The 17,411-nt window shown below is 53.7% G+C and overlaps 1 protein-coding gene across 9 annotated transcripts in view; it reads right to left on the bottom strand.

Moving 5' to 3' along the window:
• Ulk4 (unc-51 like kinase 4) overlaps window positions 1-17,411 on the bottom strand; it is a 236,615-nt gene that overhangs the window by 95,239 nt on the left and 123,965 nt on the right. For 7 of the 9 annotated variants that reach the window (XM_060385040.1, XM_060385046.1, XM_060385042.1 and 4 more), the window contains 2 exons: window positions 15,736-15,841; window positions 142-308 (listed from right to left, as the gene is read on the bottom strand). In XM_060385040.1, coding sequence (XP_060241023.1) covers window positions 142-308; window positions 15,736-15,841 — 273 coding nt within the window. Of the gene's footprint in view, window positions 1-141; window positions 309-9,865; window positions 10,836-11,868; window positions 11,912-15,735; window positions 15,842-17,411 lie in introns of those variants that run through there. The other 2 variants (XM_060385048.1, XM_060385047.1) reach the window with 2 other exon arrangements.

Genomic DNA, 17,411 nt, shown 5'->3' with positions numbered 1-17,411 from the left:
TTCCTGCTGAAGGTGGGCGGAGAGAGCTGCCCACTAGCTGGCCAACCCCAGCGTGTACCCCAGGCAGAACCACCACATAGGGGCGGTTTCCCCGGCGACGCCCACCAAGCCCGGGAGGGGGCCGAGCGCGCAGCGGCTCACCTGCAGAGCCTGCCGGACCACGCCGGACATGTAGGTCAGCATGCCCTGCAGGATGTCCAGCAGCGACGCCAGCAGCGTGGCCGCCGGCTCCGTGTTGTTCTTATTGTCCTCGTCCAAGTACAGTGACGCAGTCTCCATGAACATGTTACAGACGTGACCAACAAGTCCTAGGGCAGAAGGAGGGAAAGAACCTGTTAGAAGGCAGTAAGAACGTGGCACGTGAGCAGGCCGGCCACTGGGGCTCCGTGCGGCACGAGCTGTGTGCGCCGCTTACGCCGGTTATTTGGGAAAGTTGCTCAAAATGAAGGTTTCTAAGCCTCGAGCTGAGCTCTCAGCGGCAGCTCAGGGGCCTGGAATGAGGTAAGGTTCTCACCCCCGTCTCCCTCTCTCCTCCCTCCCTCTTCCCTTCTTCCTCCCGCTCCCCCTCTCGCTGCTCCTCCTCTCCCTCCCTCTCACTCTCTCTCTTGTTCTTTGAGAATTCTGTACAGCGTATTTTAGTAATACTCCTCCCCAGCTCCTCTCTAATCCTTCCCCATCTCCCACACACCCAGCTTTGTGTCGTTCTGTTTTAACTGCTGCTTGTACATTCCTGGCTGTGTGGCCTTCCGCTGGAGTGTGGTCAGGGTACCAGGGGCACCCTGGGCTAACAGAACCCAAGTCCTCAGGGCACAGCAGGGCAGCTGCACAGATGAGCCCACACCTAGGGGCCTCTCAAGGCAAGAGGTCCCCCAAACACACTCAGAAACATGCGTTAACACAGGCAGGCTTGACCAAAGCAGAAGTGCTGCACGCAGCCGCCAGAAGTCAGGATCTTCGGTCCAGTCAGTCAGGGACCGAGAGCACAGACAGCTGGGGCCCCGGAGACAATGCTAGCGGGTTTCTTCTCACACACTTAAACAATGCAGTTAATTACAATGTGAAGAAACGTCTAACATATGAGCGGCGGGGTTTTCCTACTGCATTCCTCACTACCAGCTCTTGGTGTGGGGCAGTCGGTGGAAAGGTTTCATGTCGTGCTGCTGTTCACACTTATTTTGGTATCTTTACAATGACTGTATTTAGCATTAGCCTCACAGTTTACACAACTGAGTCAGAAGCGACAGGAGAAAATAATGAGCAAACACAAATCATGAATACGACTGTGGGAGCCAGTGCAAACAGACCCACGTGTTCTTATGAAGGAAGTCAGTCTTCTAACTCTTACACGGTAGGAGGGCCACGGATTCCCCTGAAGGCCAGTTCCACTGGACCCACAATGACTTGTCCTGAAACCCCACCATCAGCAAGCAGGGTGGAGCCTGGGCAAGCACCACCCTCGACCCCTCGACGCTTCCTCTCTTCCACACAGTATGGGGAGCCATACCCAGCACACACATGGTTTCCTGAACATATCAAAAGGAACAATTTTATCACTAAAGGTGGTAAATTTGCATTTGGATAAATGTTATCCAAACCGCACAGGCTTCTCTGAGGGTTGTAGCTCTGTGGCAAAATCAGGTACAATTGCCATGAAGCTTTATAACAGACACACACACACACACACACACACACGCACACAACCAAGCTACTCTGTGAAGGCGTGTGGAAGGCATTCTAGCATTCTCCAGCCCGCGGGTTATACACTAGGATAACAATCATTTTTATTTTCATTTTAAACTTGATGTGTGGTGGGTTCTGCTTGCAGTACCCATGGCATCACATGCCCTGGAACTGAAGTTGTGGGTGGCTGTAAGTCACCTTGGGTTCTGGGAACTGATCCAGGCCCTCTGCAAGAGCAGCCAGTGCCCTCACCCACTGAGCCGTCCTCCAGCCGTCATTACAGTTTAATGCTCCATCCCAGAGTCTCTAAAAGAAACCAAACTTCATTAAGTCAAAGAACGCTGGGATTAGGCTGCATTCATTATAACCAACTCATCAAGATACTTTGAGAATAATTTTGTATTAATTATGAGCAAATCTCTCAAGGAACTCCCCTCTTAGGTCATTTCCAAGTATTCAGTGTTCTGGGAATATTAACGTGCATGAGCTGTCCCAGCTCTGGGCACGGTGTCCTCATTACACCCTCAGTCTGCTGTGATTTGCCAGTGTGGAAAGCACATTCTGGAACGTCTGAGCCTGTGGAGGGAGCACTTTGCAGTTCCGTCTTTAAGATCTGAGCACGGCTCTAAATCCAGACATGACCCATCCACACAGAGCTTCCTTCTGAGAGACGTCACGTCCACACCTTGCAAACCTATGGTCACCTCTCTTGGGGCTTATTAACCCCTGCCTGTGTAGGGAGAGGTGGAAGCCACTGTTTCTGCAGACAATCAGCGCTTTAGCACAGAAGCCAGTCCGCAGGCTACTCCAACTCTGCTCCTGCTCCTCTGGGCTGGTCTGAAGAAGGACGGCCCCCAGGCTCACAGGGACGGTACTGGAGGAGTCCAGGCCTTGTTGGAGGAAGCGTGTCACTGCAGGTGGGATCTGAGGCCTCAGATGCCCAAGCCAGGCTCAGTGCGTCTCTCTCTCTTCCTGCTGCCTGCCAGTCCAGATAAAGAACTCTCACCCCCCTCTCTAGCTCCATGTCGGCCTCTACGCCACCGTGCTTCCCGCCAAGATGTTAACGAACTAAGTCTCTGATCTATGAGCTAGCCCCAATTAAATGTTTTTCTTTGTCAGTAATTGCCATGGCTGCCGAGGGCGATGGCACATACCTCTGATCCCAGCACTCGGGAGGCAGAGGCAGGGGTATCTCTGTGAGTTCAAGGCCAGCCTGGCCTACAAAGTGAGTCCAGGACAGCCAAGGCTACACAAAGAAACCCTGTCTCAAAAAAACTTAAAGAAAAAAAAAAAAAAAAGAATTACCATGGTCATGGTGTCTCTTCACAAAAATAAAACCCTAACTAAGACAGCTTCCTTCTTCTTCCTCCCCTTTTCTCCCTCCATTCTCTCCTTTCTCCCTACCTCCTACCCTCACCCTTTCTTACCCCCTTCTATCCTTTTCCCCATTCCTTATATCCTCTTTTTTTCTATCTCTTTCTCTTTTCCTCCCACCCCCTTACTCTCTTTCTCTCCTTCCCTCTGTCCCTTCCTTCTATCTGATTTTTGAGAAAATATCATGTTGCATAGCTGTGAACAGCCTGGAACTCACCAAACAGATGCTGGTAGCCTCAGACTTGTGATCCTCCTGCCTCTGCCTTCTAAGGCCTGGGATTTCTGGTATATACCACCACACCCAGCCTAAAACTGCTTCAGTAGAATGTAGAGGGTGAACTTGGTGGTGCCCGTCCCGAGCCCTGCGGTAGGGTGTGGCTGAAATGCTGGGGAGCTGTGGGGTTCTAGGTCACAGAGCCCAGCACTCAGCCTCCTGTGCCCCAAGGGTAACAAGCAGCGATGCCTATCACATGAACACAAGTCCACACTTCACAGAGGCTGAAAGTTTCAGCGCCATCTTGGTCTAGATCATTCCACACCGTCCTGACTGTGAACTGACTTCAGAGGACAACAGGGGTCTACAAACATGATGGAATTAACCAACAGCGTGAGGCAGCATCCTCGAGGACCCAGGGGAGCCGGCGAGTCCCGGGGTCTCCTGAGACATCAGTTCCTGGGGACTGTGGCCTCAGAAGCTGGAGTTTGGCAAGAAGGGATGTGGCTAGGCTAAGCCAGGGCTGCCACAGGCTTCCCAGCTTGGGTTTTCAAGGCACAGAACTGCCTCTGGAAGGAAGGGAGCCTGCTCAGCACTTGAGACTTCTGACCTCCAGAAGCACAAGAACAAGCTGCTGGGTTGTTTTACACACTCCTTTTATCACCACAGTTGCTATGACAACGGCAAACAAATATTAAGCGATGCGTATGGAAAGGTCTGGAAGTACACATGGCGTGGTCCTGCCTGCAGCCATCTTCAGAAGCTGGGCCTACGGGGTGGCTGAGTCTGGAGGGCCGTGAGTCCACTAGGCAACCCCCGGCAGGCTCAGAGCGGAGCGGGTGCTCCTTCAAAGGCTTCTCACCAGTGCCACAGGCCGGGACAAAGCTGTCCATGCGGTGGAGGGGAGGGTGGCCAAGACAGCAACCGCACTGTGCTCCTGAGAGCGGGGAGCAGCCGCCCTGTGAACCACCAGCGCGCCACGCCAGACATTACTTCCTTAGATTTCCAATAGAAGTGTACAGTACACTTGGATTGTCCCTTAAAAACCAGGGTCTGTCACCTTGACGTCCTAGCCCAGGGGACCTGACCGCCAAAGCCACCCACAGATGCTACGACCAAAACCAAGAAAGGGCCTTGTGACAGCTAAAGCAACTGGAAGTGCAGAAAGGGGAGACCAAGCCGGAAGTCCACAGCCTCAACACAAATAATGTGGTGTTTGAAAGCGTAAGTAGGACAAAGGGGTGAAAAGGGGGAGGGGCTTCACGCGGGCTGTGGCGTCACCTCCATCACTCTGTTCTGCTCACATTTAAAATCGACGTGGGTCCAGCAGTTAAAAGCACACTTGGCTCTTCTAGGAGACACAGATTCGGCTCTCAGCACGCACAGCCACGCTGCCTCCAGCCCCACACCCTCCTCTGGCCTCCAAGTGTACAGTACTTGTGCGTCCACACACACAAACGTGTATGTTAAAACCCATTAAAAAGAAGCCTGCTGTGTTGAAGCAGTAGTTTGCAGCTCCTGCTTCCACTGTCTGACAGTGGTCCGTAGCCCAGCGCTGTCACGTGAGGGATCTTGAGCAGCACGCACCCTCACGCACGGGCCACCTGACGCAGCAGCTGCAGACTCTGCAGCAAGGCACCAGCGTGGCAAGCACAGCGTTTTCAGGAATGTTTTGTCGGTGGGGGTTGTTTTGTGGAGAAAATAAATATTATCTAGGAAAAAGCTGGCAGCCTTGACATACCAGAATTGAAGAGTTTCATGCTACAGTAAGAATCAATTCTGGTCACGAAGGGACTTGTGCGTGCTCACTTACATCTAAATGAACTGATGAAGCCACAGAAATGACAGAAATGGGGACATGGCTGAATGCAGAGGTAGGCATGAGGCCTGCTCTCCTCCCTGCCCTGGGCCTCCAATGGCGCCTGACCTTGAACCCAACTCTCCAGTGCCTGCATGGGCGGGGGCTAGTCCACAGTGGCCACAGCGTGCAGCCCTGGCTCCTGGTGGGCACTCCAGGCCCGGGTGCTGAGTCACTGGGGCTCTCATGTGGGCATTGGAGGCACAGGAGCTGAATCACTGGGGTTCTGATGTCTCCAGAGGCCTGCACAGTCCAGACACTCATTATTGACGATGGCAGTTAGTAGTGGTGGTAGAACAAACCAAGGTCACCAGAGGGGACTTGCTGAGGCAGCTCAGGCCCTTACTGAAGTGAGGAAGCCAAGTCTCAGACAGCCAAAGGCTGAAGGGCCATAAGGCCATAGCCACTGAGGCCTGGGGTACCTCACTGAAGATGCAGGTATGCTGAAGCTGGCGGGCACAGGGCACCTTCCTTCTGGCCAGGGACACACACACATCTGGCTTCCTATGAATGGCCTGAGTTTGAACTTGAGACTGAAATAGAGGCTAGAGTCAGGGTCCACATCCTGACTGGCTTGGGTGACTGTGGCAGAGGAGGCCTGGTTCCCTGGGACAGCTGAGCAGAGGCTGCAGGATCTCCTTGCATTGTGCATTCATGTTCCCTCTCTCAGGGGAAACGCTGGAGGCACAGCCCATCCACAGAAGCCAGAAACAAGCAAAGGAGGCCACTGTCTGGCCTGCCAGTCTAGATTCTGTGGGAATGACAAAACAATCAGGCAGCAAATAACCCAAAAAAATGGAAAATACCAGAAACACACTTAGCACTACTTATGGGTAATGTGAACCTCAAAGAAACGTCCACTTCCAGCTAGCATATAAAGCTTTCCACACAGCCTCAAGACCCCCCCCCCCCCCGCATGGCCTAGTGACCCCTAATCCTAACAATGTCTCAGGAACACATTTGAGAAGACGCACAGAACGATGTGGGGAAATACCAGACACAGGAGGCTTGAATAAACTCATGAGTCGATAGAAAGTGCAGATAAAACCAACCCAAATGCTCATATTCCAGGGGCTCGGAATCTCACTGGGAGCTTTTGAGACTGCACAAACAGGCTTTAAGGTTTGTCTGAACATAAGTGCAAAATTATAAGCCAAGTGGCTTTTTTGTTGTTGTTTTTTTGTTGTTGTTGTTGTTTTTTAAGAGGCTAAGTCACCACCTTACAAAACATTTCTAGGAGACCTTAATCAAAATGCCGGGATTCCAACATAGGACTGAAAAACTACAGCAGGGGACAGAGTCCAGACATACATCACGGGAGCCAGGCAGACAAAGGTGAGTTAGCACAGCAGCAAGGAGACAAGCAGGCGGATTTTAAGCCCCAGGAGGAGTAAGCAGTGCTTTGTAACTGCTTCATCACTGAAAAAACAAATCAGCTTAGGGGTAAGTCTCTGCAGTCCACATAACGCACTCAGAATGCCCAACCTGGCTGAAGCCTTAGACAGAAAGGACCAAGCCAGGTGGGGAGAAAACAGGACGGATCTGACAGCGACGGTTCAGAGTACAGCAAGGTGAGGAGAGGAACTACTGTGTGTGTGAGCGTGTCCATCGCCGCCGCAGAGGTGAGAGCACTCACACCCTGGCACGGGGTGTCTGCGTGTCCAAGCCAGCAGTGAGCTACATGCTAACATTCCTCTTTGCTATTGAGGAATCTCCTGTCTCGAGGTTGCATAAAAATTATTCCCAGTTATTTCTGACTGGTTAATAAAGAGGCTGGACAGCCTAGGACTGGGCAGAGGAGACAGTAGGCAGGACTTTTGTTGCCAGTCTGGGGGTCCCAGGAAGAGGGGAGAGGGGGAGAAAGAAGGTCACCATGCCATGAGGAGGTGGCCACCATGGGGACAAAGACAGAGCAGGAGCAGCCAGGGCGAGTCTAGAGGACGGTAGTGGCAGGTGGCTGGGAAGTAGCTGGACTGGCAGAGACAGTTAGAACAGATCAGTATCTGCCCAGTTATGGTACTGGGAGCTTCTTAATAAATAGATGAGGTCTCCACCTCATTGTGTGGGAGCGAGAGCAGATGCAGGAAATACCTTTATTTCCAACAGTCCCAAATACCAGAGCCCCGACAAACCAGGGAGGAAAATGCAAACAGAAACACAAATGAGAATTCCAAGAGAGTGCTCAGGGTCAATTAAACTTACTCAGGGAGATTGGAGTGACTGGAAATTGCTCTTAAGAAATGAAAAACAAAACACTAAACAAAACAGCCTAGACTAACAGAGTGCCCATCTCTGGACCTAGCGTGGAAAACCAGCAGAGGTCGCACGCCGAGAACGTCTCCCGTGCCTTCTCAGCGGCTGCCTGGTAGGCACGGGGCTTTTCTAACAAGCCAGGTCACCGGCCCTCTGCTGTTTCGCTCATGGCGTCTATGCGCAGATATGGTCTGCTCCGGCCAGCCAGCCCTCAGCCCCACCGGGCCGGAGGGTTCAGGGGCGACCAGAGCCCAGGGATGGTTTCTCAGTCCTGTCCTCGCCCGCGGGCTGCTTGGAAAGCTCTGCACAGGTGGCGACAGCTTGGTCACTGCTGGGAGCGCCTCGCTCCCACTCCGTGCACTTCTGCATTACTCACATCTTACAATGAATATGCATTGCCTGGCTGATCTGAAACATACAGATATTTTACATCTTTCAAAAAATCAAAAAGGAATGATTGACAGAACTTGAGGCAATTTTTAAATCTGTGGCTGGAAGCTTAATTAACTCATTGCAAGGCTTCGGTCTGACCCCCCAAAGCAGGAGAAAGTCTTCCTACCTGCTCACACTTTCCCCTACACGTCCCACTTTTAAAGTTTTGGGGTCAGCACTGATAGGCACATCTGGGGAAGTGCTGCCTGGCTGTCTGCAGACCCACAGTGCTGACGCACAGCTGGATGGCGCAGCTCCTCACAGCTAGGCTCCACCAGTCCTGTCTCCTGCAGCCCCGTCCTGCCCCATAAGGAGCCCCTGCCCTGAACGCCCCCTTCAGCTCCCCACCCCTGATTCTGTCAACTTGCTTTCAGCAAGCGTGTGACTCAGTGCAGCATGAACAAGGCTCTGGGTTTGATGCTTAGCAGCCCTGCTTGGAAGGAGAAAAACCCACCATCCTTCCTCGATGGGACCAGGCACACAATCTTTTTCTTCACCTTTTCGCTTCAGTCCGTGGCTGCGCTTTCCCAAAGCGGCTCAGTTGGTGGCCTTCCAGCAGGAGGGTATCCACACCCGGCTGTGGTCCGCTGCCTTGCTGAGCTCTGATGCTCAGCGCTGGCTGGCTGGGGAAAGCCCCGGACTGGAAGCAGAGGGATGATCATGGGAACTTCCGAAGACTGGGGACACTCAGGGCAGCGACGACCTCACAGGCTTGGCCTGCGCCTCATGGTTGGTAAGTCCTCTGATCATAGGCCATGCCCCACAGACAGCACAGAAGGCCAAAGGGCCAGGCCATCCCCACTCCTGGGGAGTACTGCAGTCAGCACCACAGCACGCCACCCTCTGCCATAGCCCGACGTCACACCAACAATGACCCGACTGAGAAGGAGCCCAGCCGTGCACTCACCTCTCCAGCGCTTGCCTGCTGCACAGCCACTGCCTCCCGTGGCCGGCCACCCACGGAGGAGCCTGTTCCCGCTGCTCTGTGAAGGGTAGGCTCACCTCCCCACACCAGTACGGCCCGGGCTCCCTCAACCCACCCCTCCGCGCTGGGGACTCTCCAAGCTGGCCACACCATCCTCTCGGATGGGACATCTCTTCCTGGCTGGAAGCGCCTCCGGAAAGGGCGTCTAAGGGAAGCAGGCACACCTCCAGACGTAGAACTCACACTTAAACTGAGTCAGGCCCTTTCTGAGATCTACAGCGAGGACCATGGCTTTGGAACACAGAAGGAATTCGGTCTGTAGGTTTTGGCTTGACCAGTCTTCAACAGATAGCATCTATGTTAGGTAAATCTCTGTGAATTCGGCAGCAGGAAAAACAGCCAAAGGACAGGAATGACAATTAGGGCAATGCTAGGACTCTCACAAATGAGTGTTTTCACAAAAAGAAAATATCGGTGAAAACCACGACTGGCGCACAACAGGCCTCTGTCATACATGACGTGAATTCTAGATGACGGCACGGCTGGTTCACGCCAGTCCTACCACTCATGGCGTTCCCATTCAAACCCCAGCCATCAGCAGTCACGGCACGGCCCACCTCCTGGCAATCATGGCGCCCTCTGCAGCCATGGAAGCTTCCCCACGGCTGTGGCTCTGAGGGACCGTCGGCTCACAGTGGATCAACAGGACGCTATTCTCTGACTCCAAGGGACTTTTCTAGCACCTAGCCAGGTAGGTGCATTAAGCATGTCCTTCACCTCCAAGCACAGAGAGCTAATGACCGGTGACTCCCGGGGAGCACCGGGTTGCCACCATCAGCCTTCAAAAGAAGCAACCGCCACAGCCCAGTTCACAGAAACTGAAGCAAACGCCAGGGCCAGATGGGAGGGAAACAGGACGGCCAGTGGCCCTCAGCTAAGTGGCACCTTGTCTACACTGCTTGGCTAGAGTCTGAAGAGAGCAGACACCAGGCCCTCTCATCTCTGGTCACCTTAGGTCCCTCCTGGAGGGAGCACAGGGCCCTAAGCAAGCGCTGGACCCCATTACCCACCGCCTATCATCTGAACGATGAGCTTAAAACGAAACGCTACCGCAGCTCTCACTGTCTGTGCGCACAGCTAAGGACAAAAGTCAGAGAGCAAGACTCGTGCCAAGCAAGGGTGAGGACCCGGGTCCAGACCCTTTGAACCCAGATGACAGCTAGGGCAGTGATGCAACCCCAGCCCTCCGGGGGTGAGATGGAAGGCTGAGGCAGGAGAGTCCCCAGGAGTTCCAGGACAGGCTAGCCTGGCATTCACAGTGGGAGTAACAAGAGCTGGGAAGTGGCGAGCACACCGAGCTTGCCCTCTGACCTCCACACGTGCATTCACACAGACATGGACACACACACACTACAATGATTCAAAAACAAACAAGTGGTTTGTTCAATAGAAGTGAAGGACACAAAGCCAGTGCGAACAAGCTTTGCACAGGAAAGGTAACCTTCCAGGAAAGGCAGAGTGGGGCGGGAGGGGAGCACTGGAGGGAGACTACACACCTCTCCAGAGACACCAAGTTATGGGGCTGTGTTCTTGGGGTGGAGGGCAGCCGCCCTCGTGCGCTCGGCTCTTTGGGGGAAATTGAGACAGGTGAGAGAAGACCCCAGTTCTGCCCACAGTTCAGCGCTCGGGTGCCAAGGCTGCATGGCCTGCCAGTCCCCGGTCCCACCTCTGCAAGCGGAGGGGCCCGTGGTCAACTCTATCAAAACGCTCCTCTGGATCACGGCTCTCTGCAGCCCCAGCTCTGAAGCATTCGGGATCCGCAGGGTTTGAATAATAAAACACAGACGAAGAAATCTTCAGTCTACGTTCTCTTGACATTCAGCCAAAAGTCAGAGCGGTGGACCCCGAGACAGATAGCACACTTCACCCACGAAGGGGAGGATGAGCCTCGCTTCACGGTGTGTGGAGGAGTTATTAAATGCCTCCATAAACTTTTATGGCTGTTTTAATCCCATTAATAACCATCTCCGCTTTAATGTCCCGCCTGCTGAATCCTGTAGCAACCGCAGTAACTGCCGCCTGCACGAGGCTTGTTTTCCCTGCAAGGATATAAAAGAGAAGGTGCTGGAGAGTTCAGCAGCGCTGACTCCATCAAAGGCGAGAGGCGAGAGGCGAGAGGCAGATGCTGCTGCTTTTTTCTGCGATTCTAGCCTAGTCGCTTCCGCATTTCCATCTTCAGTTCCCGAGAGCGGCAGCCCGACAGAAGGGAATAAAAGCGAATGTGAGCCTGCACATCAGGAAGCTCTCGCACACCACCATTTGCATCTTAACGGCCTGCTTTCCCCACGTTAGCCTCCCCCCTGCGCCGTCTGCAGACGGCAGGGCCCACAGCTCAGCTCGCACTGCTCCCCGGCTCCAGAGCCCGCCTCCAGGCCCCCAGCCTCCAGCCCACGAACACGAAGTGGCTGCCTGGGGCGTCCGGGCAGAACCAGGGCCTCACTGCCGTGGCGCCCGAAGGTCTGAGGTATCCAGGAAGATGTGCCCAAGCCATGTGCCCAGGGAAGCCGGTCCTGTGTGAGAAGCTGGGAACTGGCACTCAACCGGACGCTGAAACCGATGCCCTGCGCCTACTAACGGGGGACCTACAACAATGCCAACAACACAACCAACCACAGAGCAACTCAGGTCCAGCCTGCTGCGGCCCCTCGGGCCTTCCCTCGGCACAGGGAGGTGACGCCCTCTGTGCTGCGGCCATCTTTCCTCTGCGCCTCTCAGGACCGGCCGCAGCAGCAGCCGCTTCTTCTGAGAAGTTTCACCCATAGTTCAGTGGGGACTCTCCCTCTTGAAGAGAAGACACTGACACCCCAAGGTCGGGACACTAGTTTTCCCTTCAGAGAACCTGAAGCACCACCCCATGAGAACATGGGGAGACAGACCCAGGGTCAGGTAATGTCACTACTCCTGCGCCTCCTGGGGGAATGTCCATTCTAGTTGTGTACCCATTTGTGAATTAGGTTGTGTGTTTTCCCGTCATTGAGTTGTAGATGCTCTTTATATATTGTGGATATCAGCTCCTCCTCAGATACATGGTTTGCAGACATTTTCCCTCTGCTGACATAGGAGAAGGCTTACCTTCCCCACTCTTCCACTGACAAGTGCGAGGAGGTCCAGGCCCCTAGGGAATGACAGGCCAGAAAGAAAGCATGAGGTACAGTGGAGAAGAAAGCCAACCACAGATCAGGAGTGCTAACTAACAAACTGCCGTAAAATGAACACTAGAGTGACATCTGTTATGCTAATCCGCCAGAAGGAGGTTCATTTTCTCCATAACTATGATCAAGCCAGAGTCCTCTGTGTAGACGTTTAGTCTGGTTTCGTCTGGTTCTGCAACCAACCTGGGCCTCAGCTCTATCGGTGGGTTGTTCACATCTCCATCAGTGGGCTCACACCTCCATCAGTGGGTTCGCACCTCCATCAGTGGGCTCACACCTCCATCAGTGGGCTCACACCTCCATCAGTGGGTTCACACCTCCATCAGTGGGCTCACACCTCCATCAGTGGGCTCACACCTCCATCAGTGGGCTCACACCTCCATCAGTGGGCTCACACCTCCATCAGTGGGCTCACACCTCCATCAGTGGATTCACACCTCCATCAGTGGATTCACACCTCCATCAGTGGATTCACACCTCCATCAGACCTCCATCGGTGGGCTGTTCACACCTCCATCAGTGATTTCGAGCCTCCATTTATTTCCATGTGTTGTTCACACCTCCATCAGTGGGTTCACACCTCCATCAGTGGATGGTTCACACCTCCATCAGTGGATGGTTCACACCTCCATCAGTGGATGGTTTGCACCTCCATCACCCGTGTGCTGTTCTCACCTCCATCAGTGGATGGTTCACACCTCCATCAGTGGGTTCACACCTCCATCAGTGGATGGTTCTCACCTCCATCAGTGGGTTCTCACCTCCATCAGTGGATGGTTCTCACCTCCATCAGTGGATGGTTCTCACCTCCATCAGTGGATGGTTCACACCTCCATCAGTGGATGGTTCACACCTCCATCAGTGGATGGTTCACACCTCCATCAGTGGATGGTTCGCACCTCCATCACCCGTGTGCTGTTCTCACCTCCATCAGTGGATGGTTCACACCTCCATCAGTGGGTTCACACCTCCATCAGTGGATGGTTCTCACCTCCATCAGTGGGTTCTCACCTCCATCAGTGGATGGTTCTCACCTCCATCAGTGGATGGTTCTCACCTCCATCAGTGGATGGTTCACACCTCCATCAGTGGATGGTTCTCACCTCCATCAGTGGATGGTTCTCACCTCCATCAGTGGATGGTTCACACCTCCATCAGTGGATGGTTCACACCTCCATCAGTGGGTTCTCACCTCCATCAGTGGATGGTTCTCACCTCCATCAGCGGATGGTTCTCACCTCCATCAGCGGATGGTTCACACCTCCATCAGTGGATTCACACCTCCATCAGTGGATGGTTCACACCTCCATCAGTGGGTTGGGTTGTTTTCACCTTCATCAGTGGGTTGTTTTCACCTCCATCAGTGGGCTCACACCCCCTTCCCTGTGTGTGTTGTTTTCACCTCCATCAGTGGGTTCTCACCTCCATCAGCGGATGGTTCTCACCTCCATCAGCGGATGGTTCGCACCTCCATCAGTGGGTTCACACCTCCATCAATGGGCGGTTCACACTTCCATCAGTGGGTTCTCACCTCCATCAGTGGGTTCCTACATGGCCAGGTCTCCCTGATGAAGCCTTCCTCTTCAGTCATCACCTCCTATGAGAACTGCCCCTTGTTGAGAACCCTGCAGTCCCTCACTTGAAAAGGAGTCATTTCCCCTTATTACCTCACACGGGGCTCTGGAGTAGTGGCAGCTCTTTGCTCGTGGGTGAAGACTAAGTCAGCAAGAAACTGTCTCCTCTAGTCACTCAGCTGCAGCTTCCCTTCCTCCCCTCCCGATCCTCACGCAGTCAGGTGTCAAGCTGACAGGCTTGCTGGCTTTTACTACCCTTAAATACTTATGCTAATGGCAGTGACTAGGCACGGAGAATTTGCATATATTATCATTTGACTTTCACAGAAACGCTTGGAAGTGGCACCTTCATCTCTGCGGAGGGGAGCCTCAGGGCGTCTCTGGAGAAAGCTGCCCACACCGGAGTCAACCTGGTCTGGTCAACCACCACCACGCTGCCTTCTCTGCCACACGTGAGTGTCTCAAATGCTCCCTGGGGCACGGGCAGGCCTTTCAGAGCTCCGAGCGCCCGTGGAAGGCACAGCTGCCTGGGCACTTCCTCACTTCTCAGACTCGCTCCCACTGAGTGCTTCCTCGGTGACTTTCATGTTTCACACTCTAATCCAGGCTCGGTACCCTGGCACACCCCTTTAGCACCAGAACTCAGGAGGAAAAGGCACATGCCCCTGACCTCTGTTGTCCCTGTCCTAGAGAGGCTGAGGCAGGAGGATTGCTTCAGGCTAACAGCCAGCCAGAGACACTTGGCAAATGCTGCTCCTGTGCACCGATAGCTGCCTACTAAATCTTCCGGGAACAGGTTTGCCAACTTATCTACTGAGGGTTTTTATTTATTTATTTTTTTTTTTGAAACAGGGTTTCATGTAGCCAGGCTGGCCTGGAATTTACTATCTAGCTGAGGCTAGTCCTGAACTCCTGGTGCTCCTGCATTCACCTCCTAAGTGCTGGAAAGACGGGCATGTGCCACTTGCTTTGAATATTACTCCTAAGGGAGTCCAGGAGGGCTGGCAAGTGTGGTTTCTTCATTCTTACAGTGCAGACAACTCTCAAAGCGATTTTCTGGTCTCTTGAGTAAACATTGATTTAGACAGATTAATACAAACTTGACAAAAAAAAATCAGTGTTTTGATTTCTGATACTCCACAAGCCACTGAAGATGAAGAGAATTCCTTTCAGTGCTCTTTGGAGGTGCTGTTTTGTCTCTGTTTGTTCTGTTTTTCTGCTTTGTGGCACTGTGCTGTGTTGTGTAAATCCATTGCCCTGACATGTCTGCTGGGAAAGCCAAGCTGGCATCCAGAGCCATTACAGAAATGTCACAGCACAGGGATGAGCCCAAACTCAGCTCCAAAATGTTAATAACTTTTGATATTTTTTCAAATATAAGCAAACAGTCCTACTTTTTTTTTTTTCATTTAAAATTCTTATCCTACATTTTAAGGGGGGGAAAACCCACCCAAAGCACTGAGTTACACGTTAGCACTGAAATCCAGTGGCAATGGTCACCTGAAATCCCAGCCTTGGGTTGTGGGGGTGGGAGGGTCAGGAGTTCAAGGTCATTCTCAGTTACAAGACAGAACTGCTTTACTGAGCAACAGTACTGCTCTACTTAGCGACAGTACTGCTCGGGTCATTGAGGTCAGATGGTTCTTCAAGCTCCGTGGAGCTCCAGGCTCCTGTGTCCCCACGGGCCCGCCCCCCTCGGTCACCCACTGGGCATCTGGACCCATCCTGCTCTTGCCTTCTGGCTGTAGCAGCGTAGGACTCTAGGTCACCTTCACCACCCCCAGGCCAGACAAGACAAGGCCACCCTCCACCCGTTCAGCCTGCAACCTGAAGCTCAGACCGTTTCTCTCCTCTGCAGGGTCCCTGTCCCCACTTCACCTGTGTCTGCCTCCCTCCGGAGCCAGCCCACACCAAACAGGCAAAGCTCCATCCACACGGGGTGAGGACTGCCGTGGCTATGCACCCAAGCCCCACAACCTTCGCTGACCTTTCTCATCAGAGGCTGGCGCCGATTTTCTTAGGATAGAAAAATACCAGAAACCCTTGAGCACACGGAGGCCACACAGAAGCAGGGCTCTAACTCCTGAGCGTGAGCTGTCACAACTGTGGCTGATAACCTGAGTTGCTGTTTACTAGGGGCTGGCCCAACAGCTCAGGGTGGCTAAGAGCAGTGGCTGCTCATCCCGAGGGCCCAGGTTCAATGCCCAGCTCACCTTGCTCGTAGAGCAGCTGCATGTTTGAGTCTTTGTAGGCAACCAGATTGTTGAGTAAGGCAATCACGCTCTGCATGGTGTTTCCCAGAATGCTCTCCTGGTGCTCCTGCAACAGATCAGGCAGAAAGGCCATTACATCACCACAAGACAGAACTCTCTCCTTCACTCTCCTCGCAAGGCTGAGGGATCCCCCGTGTGTACTGTCCTGTGGCAGGTCCCAAAGCTAGGCCCTTCCCTCCAAAATCCCAGGAGGCACTGGGCAGGCAGTGCCTGCCCAGGAGTAGAGAGACAGCTGCTTGTCCTCAGCTGGGTGGCACCAGGCATGGAGAGGGCCCTGTGAGCAGGCTTGAGGCCGCAATGTGTAACATTCCATCAGACTTGTGTTCCATCAGGGTGGCCCCTACCCTCCCCCCCACCCAAGCTGGTCACACTGCAGCCACAGCCTGTGGCGCTCCTGTCCGTGCTACAGCACGGTAGGTGTGACCCCTCAGGGGACCTGACTTCCCCAGCCCCCCCGCACTGTCACACAGCAGGGGAACTGGTCCCAGGAGTGTGTGGAAATGATGCCATCTTTGGTCTTGGGTTTCATGAAAGGAAGCATGTAAGGCCAGCAGGTCCCACAGAACCCACTTTCCTTGCCATTGCTTTCTTAACAACTAAAGCCAACCATAACAGCTGAAGTTCTATGCCCCACACAACTCCACGGCAGAGACCAGTTTCTAAGTCCAGGATGCATACTGGGACAGCCTTCACACACCCTCACTGAGCATGGGCATTTCTGGAATCCTTACTACAGTCCCAGCCCTAGGCACTTGCTAGAAGCAGGGGGCTGCCGGCTGAGGAGGCCCAGGGAGACACCCCCACCCCACGCACCTTTCCACACTCTCACACACACAGTCAGCTCCATTTTAAAACATCAGTCATGTTTTTTGTGCCAGGTGATGCCCTGGGAATTAGAGGGATACTGGAGAACAGGGTTCCTCATCCTCCCAGACCGCGGCCCAGGCAGCAGCATGGCCCGGAAACCACGGCACGTGTCAGAAAGAAAGGGGAAACTGAGGGACGAGCTGGGAGGGCTGCCTTGGGGCTACGCCTGCTGTGGGTAGGGTGGAGGGGATAGAGGCCACTGAGAAGGCAAAATTGGATGGAAATGTACCCGTTTCTGAAGACGGAAGCGTCTTGACTTCCTGGGGTTAGTATTTGACCAGCTGACCCCGCAACCTCACACAAGTTCTTAAGCTGCTCTTCTGCAGGGAGGGAGTTAAGCCCCATCTGGTTCCCATGTCAGCTCCCGAGCGCAGCGAGGTCATCGAGCTGGAGCAGTAACTAAGCGAAACCTGAGTCAAAGCTTTGGCAGGCGACATTCGTGTCTTTCGGTTTTTGCCACATGTGCTCACTGCACGCTCAGTGTCCTTGGCTTGTACTGGAAAATGAAGAGGTGTGTGCTGGGGAGCCAACCAAAGTCGCGCCGTGGCGGAGGCGACCTCCCTCGTAGCCGAGGGAGAAGGCAACGCGCCACTAGCATCGCACAGTTAAGAACAGCACGAACCCATTGACAGCAAACAATAGGAACCCGTGGTCTGGGGGTGGGGTGGGGAAGCGCTGGCGTGGGCGGAGGAGGGGTGGGTGACTGGGGCGTTTCCTGTGAGCACTGATCTGCAGAAACAGCACGGGTC

This window comes from Meriones unguiculatus, chromosome 6 (genome assembly GCF_030254825.1).
Source record: "Meriones unguiculatus strain TT.TT164.6M chromosome 6, Bangor_MerUng_6.1, whole genome shotgun sequence".
Lineage (NCBI taxonomy): Eukaryota > Metazoa > Chordata > Mammalia > Rodentia > Muridae > Meriones > Meriones unguiculatus.
Note: the sequence above shows the minus strand (reverse complement) of the source record. Positions and strands in the feature narration are given on the sequence as shown.